We start from the raw sequence: 13,189 nt of genomic DNA, 5'->3' as shown, positions 1-13,189 counted from the left end.
TTTTTTTTTTTTTTTTTTTTTTTTTCCCTGTCAATATTAATGGAGCTGAAGCCCCCCACACATGGCAAAGGTGTAACTAATTATCTGTAATGTTAATCCCATAGTGAGGTACCCAGTGCTTTGAACCTCCAGTGGATTTACATGAATCCAATGACTTCCATAGGTTGAAAAGACTTACAAAAAACTGCTGTGTGGAACAGCATTGTAAAGAATAATACTGTGGCAGGTTTTTAGGTTTTTGTCATGTGAGCTCTTTTGTGTTTGTTTATTGTTGTTTCATGTTGGGGTTTTTGTTCGTTTTCTTTCTTGCATAGGTTAGGGATAGAGAATTTTTTCTTTAAAAAGGAAGTTTTGTAACATTAGTCCAAAGAGCATTAGGCTTTGAACTAACACACTCAATGGCTATGGGAAGTGCATCTGGTTCTGGGTATGTGTTTTGTTTTGTTTCCCCACTCCCCAAGAGTGTACACTGAAACTGCATAGTACCTCCTTTCTGAGCAGGCAGAGAAAACAAGAGGAACTTTTGCCTGGAGAAAATCGGGGTAAGAGTTACTTTTACTTAGCTCCTTGAAGTTACTAAACTTGAATTTTATTCCTAGCCCGTTTGGAAAATGACGTGTTGTAGATTCATCCTTAGGTGAAAATACAACAGTGCTTCTCTCAGAAGGGGACCTTTCAGAAGGATGAGGGTCTTGCATGCCAGCTTTCCCCGTGGAGAGAAACACTTTACAACCTTCATGGGAGAACTGGAGCAAATCCTGGTGTGTTTGGGGATGAGGGGGTGACACCCTACATTGTGTCCTCCTGGGACAGTGTGTTGGGTCATCCCTAGGCGAACTTACCCTCAGGGGCTACCCAGAAGTAGGCTGTGGCCTACCTGGCCTGATAGCAGCTGCCCGCCGCCAGCCAGCTTTCCCAGACTTTCCTCAGAGCCAGGTGCAGCTACTGAAAGCAAGTGTGTTGTGTGGAGTGTGCTCAGTGAGGTGAGTGCTTTTAGGCCAGCCTTTCCTCTATCTCACAGTCAAATTTGGTATTTCTGACCTTCTGGCAGGGCAGGAGCTGTTTTTCAGCTAATTTTCATGCCAACTTCAGTCCAGCCAAGCGAAACCGCTCTAGCAACACTTCTTCCTCTTCTGAATTTTTATAGGCTATTATTTTTCACAACAAACCTTGCCTTGCTTGCTTTTATTTCTTGTTGATCAAACTGTGGAGCTTAAGATCACATTCTAGGTCAAATCAGTGAAAACTGATAACCCAGAAGTAGACAAAGCTTTTACTGCATATCATTTGTGTCATCATGCATATTATGTTGATCTCTCTTTTAATCTTTTTTTTCTTTTTTTTTTTTTTGCTTGCTATTAGTTGCAAGTTATTTTTATAATCAGTGAGGACAGCAGTGATACAGACTGTGAAATAGTTGCACCAGAAAGATGAAAATAGCTTATTTTCTTCTGCTTTCCTCCTCCAGTGCCCATGAACATGCGTAACATCCTGAACACTGAGCATGGAAACAAGCAGTCATCTCACTCAGGATTTCAAAACCTATTTCCACTATGTTTTACCCAGCAAGAATCTGTGTTTCCCTCCCCATGTTCTGTGCTTCCCAGAGTCAGATGGTCCTTTATATCCTTCATCTCACTCCACGATTGCAGTGCTTGCTATGGTATGTTGCCTTCAGCAAGTTTCTATTTTCCATGGCTCCTTCTCTGGTAGGAAAGAGGTTTCATTGCACTTTCTGCTAATTTAATGATATTTGGCAAGCTTCTAGGCTTTAAGTTGTTCTTTAACTAAGTACATATCAAAAGTCTGGCTATAACAACAGCTGTTAACACGTATTTTCCAGCATGATAGTAAATATGCTTAATTTCACAGAACAAACACTTCCATTCTCTGCAAGGTCAATTTTCCTATTTAAGTCTTAATGATTTTCCCAATATGCTACCTGTCCTGTATCTGCAATGTACACATTTTCATATCACTTTATTTTTTTTATAGTTCACTTGAAAAAGTAGTGAGATGCTTAATGGATGAAAAGAAAGTCAAGGTATAGAGGACAAATAAAAATACAAATTCTATGGTGACAGACAGAAGAGTGGAATTTTAGCTCAGATTTGCTATACTAACCTATTTGTGGCTCTAAGTTGGAAGACTTGTATAACCCACCCTGCTACGGGGTGGATCATAAGAGTAAAGCTTTAGGACTTGGTGGTAGGTTACCTTTCACTGAGCTTTACCTTCCTATTCCCTTCTGTTCTTGGGGAGCTTCTCCCACCCAGTGCCACGATGCTTGTGGGAGTGTCTGGGGAGGCAGAAAACAGTCCTGACTTGGTTAAATGGGCCGATGTGTCAAACTTCTGGTAGGAAGGAACTGAACTGTGTTTAAAAAGGCTGAAGCTATTTCTAGCTTGACTTAAATATTTGAAATAGCACAGATCTCAAGCAGCTGACATCAGACTAGGTTGAAAGCTGGCTTCTACCCTCTCCTTAAAACTTGTTCATCACGCAGTATCAGTAATCTCCAGTGCCTGCTTCTGATTATTTCCTTCAAGTTCCATATGGTTGGATTTCTGTAAAGAATGCTTTAGTGAATACTGTGAGTAAAATGCTGTTTAGCCTTTTTGATTTAATGAGTTGACTGCCTTCTAGGGGCTGTCTTTCTGAAGACACTTCGTTGCTTATTCCAAGTATTTGTTTCTGTTCCACAGTTCAAAGCTGTTGCTCCTGCTGAGAGAACACAATGTGCTTAACTAGAACCTCATCAGGACTAGCTGGGGAAGGGGTGGCCTTTCCCTCTTCTGATGCTTTGACAGGATTTCTTTCATTTATATGAAAAGACCAATGAGGGAGCCAGTCCCTGATATAACTTCCTATTAGCAATGTTTTTTTTTTTTTTATCGGTTGTAACCACATCCTGCTTTCCTGCATGGCTTTTTTTTCCTTGCCTCCAGTATTGATGGTTTTTGTTAAAATTCCCTGAAAACCTAAATGAACATGGAAATGTTGAAGAGCTAGAAACAAAACCACACCTGATTCAGACCTGGTACTTGACAGCTATGAATGTGCAGGGACCCTAGCCTTTCCTGCAGCAGTTGTGTAGCCTTGGTGCTGTTCAACTCTGCTTAGACCAAATAAATGCAGTGTGATGGGTCCAAGTGCCCTGCCTGCTCTAAAGGCAGGGCTGTTCTATTTGTAGCTCTGTCAGCTTCAAGTGAGGTACTTGCTGAAAAGATCATTTTGAAGAGGCCAGGTGAGGCAATTTTCCATCTTTGCTTCAGCTACCTGATGTGCTCCAAGCCAGAGCGGGATGCTTTCGTTCCCAGGGGTGCATGAAAGGCAGATGGAGAACACATTTCTTCAGGCAAAAGCCAGAAAACCCACCCTTTTGACAGCTAGATTTAAAACAAGGAAATGTCTGAATAAAACATAAGAGGTTAAAGAACTGATATCAACTTTTTTTTTTTTTTTTTTTTTTTTTTACAAATTTATTCCCTCAATTTTATATACAATCATTCCAGACTGCTGTACAAAGGTGTAAATGGTCTTTGCTGTGAGTTGTGCATGTGCAGCTTAGTAGACAGGTTTAACATTCAATTTGAATCTCAGTGCAAATAGGCACTAAAACACCCAACATACCTTCAAGGTATAAAAAGACATACCAGTTTTACAGGTTTCTCCAGCATATTTTGTTACAGTGCAAAATGCTATGAAATAAGGTTTCTTTAGGAAAAAAAATCCATTTAAATTAAACACATATTGCACGTGTCCCATCTGAAAGTGTAAGAAGCTGTACTTACTGACCTAGCTTGATACATTTTTAGAACATTTTTCAACCCGCATGCACTCCTTTCTCCTGGCTATTTGTGCCAAATATGTGTAGTTCTCCCTTCAAATACTAAATAGCTGTTCATAGCTCGAAAGCAATCCCTCTTGAACAGACTACTACAAAAGAAATCACAGCGGATTCATGTAACAAGGAAAATCTACAAAACCCTTTTCAATCTTCTTTCCAGTAGCACTGTAACTAAATACATAGACATCAGTATTCTTTAAAAGCATAATGCAAGTGTATCGAACACCAGCCATTGCAGATGCACCCCTATTTTCTGGAAAGGTAGGAAACCTCCAGGTCTACAGGTGTATGTATTTCCACAGTACTTCAAGCTGCTAAGCTAACATTACACCCACAAACACTTTGCGCAACAACACAGGTAGGACTTTTGACTTCTGTACATCACTGGCGGCTAGGTTGCAGGTTGGGTGAGGTGGCACAAAGTTGCATTAACTTAAAGAACAAAGTCTGCTTGGTCTGAAACTAGGCAATGTGCTCTGTGCACCTGCCAAACAAGAAGTAGAGGTGAAGGCTGATAATATTGATCTGGATAGCTTTGAGTTTCCCTAAATCCTTACTAGCCTTGAAATGTAAAGGCACATCTGCATATAAGTGCAAATGCTATCTTTGTGCTTAAGATATTTATTCAAAGCTGAAAGGCAAGGGATTGGCTTAGAAGCAAATTATTTCTTTAGCAAACCAGTATGAACAATGATGCTACTAAAAAAAACTGACACTTAAAAGCAGAGGAAAAGTAAAACACAACAGGGCTAGCTGAATGCTAGTCCATGTCTTAAACAGTTCAGGGTTACCTGCAAAATGCCTCTAACACTTAACTTCCTCCTTCCCCCTATCTCACATTGGAGGCCTGTACTTACTCCTGTTACAAACAAGAAGCGTTTCTTTTCTGCAGACATCTCTGCATTCAATTCAGCTCAGTCATTCAGAACATGGGTGGAAGAAAACCTGATTCCTGGTACTTTGAGATTCTCCAGATCCTCTTCTGGAGCCACAACTGTACAGTACTTTCTAAAGGCAGGTCCCCGTCTTACTTGGCTACTACAGGATATTAAGTCCTTGGTAAGGCTGGATGCTGTTTGTACAAGTAATGAGATGAAATCCTAATTTAACACATTTAGGAATTCTTTATACAGGTAGCATACATTTACACTACTTGTGCGGATCGACTGTTTACAGTTAAAAAACCAGCTGGGCTTTGGGTCAAGAACAAACAGGTGGTGCTCACAGACTGGAAGGCTGCTGGATTACCGGACCTGGTTCACATTCCCGAAGGTCATCTTCCGACCTCATGTACATTAGGAACACAGTGACAGTAGCAAAAGTAGCTGCATTGACAGGAAAAGCACGGAGAAGTGTAGAAGTAAGGCCTCTTGTAAAGACCCTCCAGCCTTCTTCGTGGTAGCTCTTCCTGACACAGTCTAGGATCCCGTTGTACTGTGTAACACCCCCGACGCCATCCGCCTGGAGCCGGGACTTGATCACATCCACGGGGTAGGTGGAGAGCCAGGACACGATCCCTGACATCCCTCCAGAAAACAGCAGTTTGGGAATAACGTAACTGTCTTCAGCTTCACAGCCTAAATACCTGGTCATGCAGTCATAGGTCAAGAAGTAAAAGCCAAAGCTTGGAGTCTCTCTTATTAATGTGGAGACCATGCCCCTGTTGATGCCCCTCAGCCCTTCCTTTCGATAGATTTTGATCAAACAATCCAGAGAATTTTTATAGTTCTTCGTTTTTAGTTTGTATTCACCTGTTCCTTGTAGCTGCATTCTTGTCTTTGCCAACTCCATGGGGCAGCAGATGATGCACTGAATAGCCCCTGCTGCTGACCCCGCGAGGAATTGGTTCAGAGGAGTGTCTTTGCCAAGGGCACGAAGGGTATTTCCTTGTACACCAAACACAAGGGCATTAATGAAGGTAAGTCCCATCATTGGTGACCCAATACCTTTATAAAGTCCAAAAGCCTGAAGGAAGAAGGAAAAAAAAAAAAACAAACTTTTTAACAGTAGTGTTGACAGCCTCCTGCAACTGTGCAGAAAATGTCCTTTCTGGCTCTTACTTGTGCTCTAACTTCCCAAAAGTGCCAGAAGATCAGTCTAATCTTGCTTTGTACATCACTGCCTAGGACACAAACAGCTAAATGTTTTTTAGTGGTACAAATGTCAAAGTCAACCTTTTAGTTATGGTCTTAAAGCTTAAAAAAAAAAAAAAAAAAGCCCACAAAAAAGTCCACACCATTTTCTTTTCTCATTGCTTGCATTCTCAGGAAATTAGCTATTCAAATATATAGTTATTTAAAAGTTAACTTTTCAATGTTAAATTTAAACTTCCAACTTACTATCTGGTGAACTTTTAAACTTAAGTTACCATGCCTGAAAATGCTGATGGAAAAGTTATGTGCTTATAATTTTTATTTAGTTAAGACTAAAGTATCTGCACTGTGGTCATGTGAGGTTCAGAGTATGCTCTTCTCTTGATCTATGATATTTGTAGGTTTTTTGAGCAGCTTTCCTTCCCTTCTCATACAAAATATATATGAAGTTTCAAAATACACAAAGCATTAACTTCATACTTACAGATTCTTGCTTTATGATGGACTGAAAGCAATGGAAGGTCCCACGGTAGAGAGGTTTCTCTACATTTTGAACTTGTAGGCGAACCTATAAAAAGTTGTATGAGATACTGATGTGTATGGCAAGAGCAGCATAACTGGTAAACTAGTGACTTGTATGGAGATTTGCTATAGAAATACATATGAAAGAGCAAAGGCTGGACACTGGAATGCCATATGTGGCAAAATCATTTAAAAACATTCTCTAAGTGTTTACAATTATTTGGGGAGGGACGGGGAGAGGCAAAAAAAAATTTGAAGGGAGAAGGGTTATTAACTTATTGTGAAAACTGGTATCTGGAAATACAACAGGGTATGCTGTTTTCTAGAATTTCAGATTTTCCCATAGTGACTACAACAAGTGCTTTCTTTAGCTGCCAAGAATATTTCTGTCCACACTAAGGAATATCTGTACAAACCTGATAGCATTTTATAATAAATTATTTACAAGTCAAGCATGAAATAGGGATGATTTAAAAGGCTGGAAACTTTCAACAACAGCACACCTAGTGTTTCTGGCTACTGGGCTTGGGGCCCTTCACTGAGATCAGATTTTTTTTTCAGAGGTTAGATGGGAAGAGACAAGATATCTTACAGTTGCTTAAGGAAAATAATAAAAAGTCACTCCTCCCTTTAAATCTTAAGTCTGTTTTTTTAACTTGCTGAAAACAAACAATTTGCAAGGGTGTGGCTGTTTCAAGCCTTTAATGTTTGTAGTAAGTTAACTTTCCTGAAACTGACATGGGATGGCCTGCTGGACAGATGATGCTACTGTTTCTGATGACATTAGGAGACAGTCACATTTTCTAGGTCTTTCTTTAACCTTTAATGTGAAAGTCCAATTCAGGTTTTCCTGCTAATTTGCCTTAAGCACACTTCAACAAACAGAAAGGCTCAAAGTTACTTAGTACATCCAAAACTCTGCGCTGCAATCAACTCAGTAAGCTGGTTTCGCTAGAGTGGTGAAGTTAGATATTTGCCTTTCATCTCCAGCTTGGAGGGCTGCAATATTCCTGGGAAGATGCTTATCAACCATTTACTGCTGCTGCAACTCCAGGGCAAAAAAAAAAAAAATTCAAGGCTCTTATTTTGAACAAAAGAAGGGATTACTAGGTCTCTGTGAGGAATTCCTGACTTTAAATTCCTTTTTTATCCCCCTTTGCCTAAAATAATAACAGAACCAACACCACCACAATGAAATAAGATGATGTGGGTCTAGAAACCATCTGGGGATGTGGTTTATCAGAAGTCCCTATTAAGGTTAGCTTTCTTCAAGGGAAAAAATAGTGTCAGCATTTTTGACATTACTACAATGTCATTTCATGTTTTGTAAATCTAAACTTTTGTTTTTAGTGTCCTTTTAGCATGCACATTAGTTTATGTTAGCCATACTCTAAGGCTGAGATCACCTTGGGTCTTCCAAGATGGAAAAGGTTTTAAAACATCTTAGAATTGAAATTGAGAGTAAGCTTAGAGTAGAATTCAAGTAAAATAAATCCTTTTTTAAATTCAAAGTCATGGGGGAGGATGTAGTGGATTTTTAAAAAACTGCTCAAGAAGCAGACCCATAAGCAAAGTCATATACCTTAACAAGTCAGAACTGCACAAAATGTAGGTCTTACTTCATTTATGGTTTTATTCCTAATTTCAATTTAATTTATTGCTTTATTTCAAACCCCAGCTGTAAAATCAGGTGACTTTCAAATGTATAAACTTTGAAATAATTACAGCTTAGGAACCTTCTTACTTTTGCGTGCAGTTATCTTTAACAGTTTAGAATTATCATAGATAGTCTGTATATAGGTTGAGTTTCCTATTGGCATACTATCTTTATGTAAATGATATGTGAAATATTGACCAACTGTAATGTTGTAGAATTAAATATTGAGAAAGTTAAGTACTGACACATCAGGCCTAAGAATGAAAAGCAGCTCTTTGCTTTAAACAATAATGACCACATTAGGGTGCAAACTGGCACCATAGTTACAGGCTGCCAGATGAGACAATGAACATGTACGAAACTTTGTGTTTTAATACTAACTTCAACAAGTTGTAATTTAGTGAGTATACATATAGGAGGGATGAATCAATTACAAAGGTTAACTGTCTATTCTATTAATCTGCCAACAATCATTGTGTTCTTTTATTTTGTTTGTCTTATTTGAAACCACTGTTACCGAGTGTTTAAGTACAATAGTAACATACTGTAATTTCACATTGCTAAAAACTTGCACAGAGGTACTCAAGACTAAAAAAAAAAAAAGAAAAAAACAAAACAAAACCTTCTAACAGTCCAAACAATTAATGATGTGTGAAATAGAGTTGTTTGAACAATGGAAGTTTCTTCCAAGGACATGTTGTGGATAAGACCTCAACAACAGTTTGCCTGAAATTCAATTTTACAGCCACTGTGTGTGGAAGTGCATACAGTGAGAAATGCATACCAGAAAGAGGGTTCAGAATAAGACTTTACATTTTTATTTTCATTTTTAAAGGGATATTTAAACCCCGCTCCCTCCATGTCATAGTTGTAGAAGAGGGACACATCACTTTAAAACTAAAAAGGAAAAAAAGCTTCATAAGTCTTTCAGAGCTTTATTTGAACTATTACATTTTGGAATAAATTAAGACTGAGAGAAACAGAAGTGTTCACCTGGGCTATACTTACTAGGTAACTCTCCCGTGATGAGGCTTATCTCTCATCTACAACAAAGTAACACTTTTGCTGTTAATGAAGACAGCCCCTAGCTCAGAAAGTAAAGGCAGTTAAAAGCAAAAAAGCAATTTTATACATCACATCAACAAACCAGGGATAAGAAGTTTGCCAGCTCTGAGATCAGCTCGCTGGCGGGTTTCTCAGCCTGACCTGCAGGCTCCAGCTCTCTCTGCGTGTCCCACCAGCCCCCTCCCCCTTGTGGAACATGATCACTGGCAAAAAAAAAAAAAAAAAAAAGCTTAAAAGTCAGGGTGGAAGTAAAATTCTGGCTTATCTAAGAAGCTTTCCCACTGTTCAGTTATATTAAAAATTTAAAGTCTAAGGGGGTGACCAACTAGCCCTTTAAACACTGCAGTACTATAAATAGAGTTAATTCTTAACACATATACATATACAACAACTTATGCATTTTTTCTTTCCTTTTTTTTAAAAAAAAAATAAATGGTTATATTGTTAGTTTTCCCACATACAGGGTGACTACACCAGCTAACAACACAAACATTAGTGTTTTCTCTAACAAAGGGTAGATAACTTTATCCTTTCTAGTGGTATGAAAGCAGTGTTCCACACTGGATTTCATAAAAAGGGTTAAAGTCATCTGGAAACAAACTGCTTTGCTCTACTGTACAGCAAGATGCTTTGTCTTAAGCCAACACATCCATTTTGCATTAATACATCTGCCAGAACTAGCATGGGAGCCCCAGTTTTGCAGTCATTTAAATGTTTAGTTTCATGCAGTATAAGCTGTTCCACTTTAAAAACAAACAAAGAACCCCACACACGCTTAACTTTAGCCTGAGCATAATGTTTTAGCAGTTTTGCTGGCTTCAGTGAAGTGACCCATCACCGAAAGTTAAGCATGTAAAACTGGCCAGGATGGGGGGAGAGGAGACAGCTGTCCCTGTACCACCAGAAAAAAAGTATGCAAGTCTGGATAGCACCATTCCTGAAAATATTTACTCTAATTCAACCCAATTACTTAACAGTCAAACATTGTCAGAAACATACATATAGTCTTTAACTATTTGAGCAGCTTGCACTTGACTAGCAAGGACTAAAATCCACTTGCTAGGAAAATCTGTTCTTTCTGCATCGATTCACCCACGTGGCTAGGGAACATAACATGGTGATGACCCCTGTAATACTATCAGCCCTTTGCACAGCTAAATTCAGTAAGGTAGAGGCATTCCAAATATAGCCACGGCGGGTGGCATGCTGTGTGCTGCAGTCAAGTGATCTGCTGTTAGCTTAGCAGTGAGCATACTGGCATCCCTTGGTCTATTCTTCCAGTCAGAGACTTTAGATAAGGCTGCCAAAAAGCGACTTTAGTCATCATCCTGCTCTGAAAAATGGGCTCAGGCCCCTGGGAATCCTGGCTGAAGGGCCTCAGGAGGTTTAAAATCCTCCAAAAATCATATATTTGAGCAGGCCTTAGCTACCCTTAGTGTGCATAATGCATGCAGTTAACAGAGAATTGATTTTAACTTGGGAAGTTACAGAATATGGATATTACAACACCTCAGAGATACATATGCAGTACCTAAAGGGAAAAAAAAAGGCCCCAGACAAGCATCATGCTGTGGATTTTTGCCCACTTACATCCACTGGCTAGTGTAGCAAATTAATGCCTGAGGAGTAAGCAGCAGAGCTTCGGGGGAAATGAAACAAAGCTTTCCATCTAGTGACAAAGTAGGCTGGAGTTACAAGTGCGGGTAGAGGCAGTTCTATCAGTTAGTGGTGAAGGGCTGCAGAAAAGCAAGCTTTGAATAAAATGAAGTTAAATGCAAGATCCTGTTTTCAAATGCCGTGATGTTACTGCACTGACGAACTTGTGGTTTGGGCCAACGTTTGGTCATGTTACAGGGCTGAATCATACATACATACAGGGAATCTGTTCGCTTCTGAAGGGCTGGAGGCTACAAGTCTATGAACCATAGCTCCAGAGGCTTGCTCCAAGCTTTCAATCACAGATTTATGCTGCTACAACATCTGGGGATTTTTTTTTTCCTCCCCGGCTCCTTGGAAAAACACCAAGTTTCCTACTTAGAGACAAAAATATTTCGTCATCAACCCACCTTGACGGTGTCGAAGGGGTGTCCGACAAGCACTCCGGCAGCACCTGAAACAAAGCAGACGGCGTGGTTGTAACCAGCAGTCCCGGCTCCCTGCTGGGATAGCAGCACACGGCGTGGTGGGCAGGCCAGGAGGCTGGACACCTACGGTGTGCTCCCTCACGCCAGTACCAGCTGCCTTTACGCTTCTGGCAAGCTTGGGAGCTCCAGGCAGGGACCGAGCTGTGCGACTGTGGGGAGCGCCACGTCACACGGGATGCTCGGCAGCAGGTCCTGGCCTCAGCCTAAGGCAAGCGCAGGGGGCAGAAACTGCAGATTGCCCCTAAAGCAAATTATTTCATCAACACCCTGCTCTGGGGAAGCGTAGAAAACCCGGAAGCGCCTCTAAAGAAGGAAGAAATAGCTGTCTCTCTGCCCGGTGCCTTTCCAGATGGGTCAGTGGCACCTGCAGAAGGGCTGTCTTTGCCTTCCTATAGCACCGAAGGGATTTTTGGAAGCTACATGCAGGCCTATCAGCCAGGAAAACACAGCTACCAGCTAAAGCAAGGGCTCTGCTAGCTCCACGCTGCTGTGAGCCCAAACCAAAAGAAGTCCAACCCGCTTCTGACCGCTGACAGCGAGGCCACAGGGAGACCTGTGCTGAGCAGACACAAAAAAAATCCCGGTGCCAGGGGAGCACCGCGACCAACCGAGCAAACCCGGTACGTGGCTCCCCCCATCCAACACGCGATTTCCCAGCCGCTAAAAATAGAAAGGGGGGAAGGAGGGGAGGCCACAAGAAGGGGGGCGAGCAGGGTGAGCCCCGCGATGCCTCCACCATCCTCCCCTCCACCACCGCCCGCGGGGGGGCAGCTCCCGGAGCCCCCCCAGCGCTCGCTGCCGCCCCCCCTCGCTGCAGGAAGCCACGGGCGCTTCTTCCCCTCCCTCCCCGTACCCAAACCCGGCTTGGCGACGGGCACAACATTTATCATTCCCCCCCTCCCAGCTCTCAAAACACGCCACCCCCTTTCCTTTTCCCCCCATCCTTTAATTTTATATCCATATCATTTATTATTTTTAGCCTCACCGCCGACGCATCCCGCGAGGAAATCCAGAGCCATGCTCAGCACCCTCCTATAAATAGATGTATAATCTTTTTTTTTTTTTTTTTAATTTTTCCACCCCCTTCCCCCCCCGGCGGGGCCCGGCCCTTGCGCGCTGCCGCTCCGCGCACTGCCGCCGCCCGCCGCGCCGCCCGCTCTTTCTAGCGCCGGGGCCTCGCCTCCGAGGGGGCGGGCAGGAGGACAACTCCCCCCCGCCGTCCTCAGCCACTGGAGGCCGGGCTGGGGAGGCTCCGGGCAAAGGGCGGGACAGGGATGGGGCGAGGGGAGGGGAAGGGAAAGGAAAAAAGGGGGGGGGAGGACCCGCGGAAGGGCGCTCAGCGCCCTTTCCCTTCCCCTCCCGTCGCCTCCAAGCTCATCCCCTCTGAATCCGGAGGATTTAACCTGCTCCGAACCCGAGGTTAGGGGAGAAATCGAAATGGGAGGCTGGGGAGCATCCTCCCTGCACAGCATCTCAGCCCCGGTGCACCGCACGCTGAGATGTGGCTCCTGCACGCCTGGACTCACTGAGGTTTTTGGGGAGACGTTTCTTCCCAAAAAGAGTAGCCAGGCAGTGGAACAGGTAGTCCAGAGAGGTGGTGGGGTCACCGTCCCTGGGGGTGTCCAAGGAAAGGTTGGACCTGGTGCTTTGAGACACGTTTTAGTGGGTGACATTGATAACAGGGTGATGGTTGAACCAGATGATCTTGGAGCTCTTTTCCAACCCTAATGTTTACCCAATTCTCCCCTCCCGCAGCCTTCTCCCATTTGTGCATTAACTTGACTTTCCCGCTGGCGAACCTTGCCTTGGATCGAGGTGCCCGATGCCAGAGGCTTCCCAGGGGATGAGGGAGCTGTTG

At 42.5% G+C, this 13,189-nt stretch overlaps 1 protein-coding gene across 1 annotated transcript; it reads right to left on the bottom strand.

The window, feature by feature from the left end:
- Window positions 1-3,471: 3,471 nt before the first annotated feature.
- Window positions 3,472-12,401, bottom strand: SLC25A29 (solute carrier family 25 member 29). The gene is made up of 4 exons (XM_032188428.1): window positions 12,317-12,401; window positions 11,254-11,297; window positions 6,428-6,511; window positions 3,472-5,815 (listed from the first exon to the last, which is right to left on the bottom strand). Exons 1-4 carry the CDS (start codon window positions 12,348-12,350, stop codon window positions 5,072-5,074), a joined length of 906 nt encoding a protein of 301 aa, XP_032044319.1. The 5' UTR covers window positions 12,351-12,401; the 3' UTR covers window positions 3,472-5,071.
- Between the last annotated feature and the right edge of the window lie 788 nt (window positions 12,402-13,189).

The sequence above is a fragment of the Aythya fuligula genome, chromosome 5 (genome assembly GCF_009819795.1).
Source record: "Aythya fuligula isolate bAytFul2 chromosome 5, bAytFul2.pri, whole genome shotgun sequence".
NCBI classification, from domain to species: Eukaryota; Metazoa; Chordata; class Aves; order Anseriformes; family Anatidae; genus Aythya; species Aythya fuligula.
The sequence above is the reverse complement of the archived record's forward strand: the minus strand, read 5'-3'. Positions and strand labels throughout refer to the sequence as shown.

What these genes read in the sequence shown, in the direction of transcription:
- SLC25A29 (XM_032188428.1), bottom strand. Translation starts at nt 12,350, where the DNA reads ATGGCTCTGGATTTCCTCGCGGGATGCGTCGGCG. An exon ending in CCTCGCGGGATGCGTCGGCG is followed by an intron (nt 11,298 to 12,316) that starts GTGAGGCTAAAA and finishes GCTTTGTTTCAG; the next exon opens with GTGCTGCCGGAGTGCTTGTC. An exon ending in CCATCATAAAGCAAGAATCT is followed by an intron (nt 5,816 to 6,427) that starts GTAAGTATGAAG and finishes TTCTTCCTTCAG; the next exon opens with GCTTTTGGACTTTATAAAGG.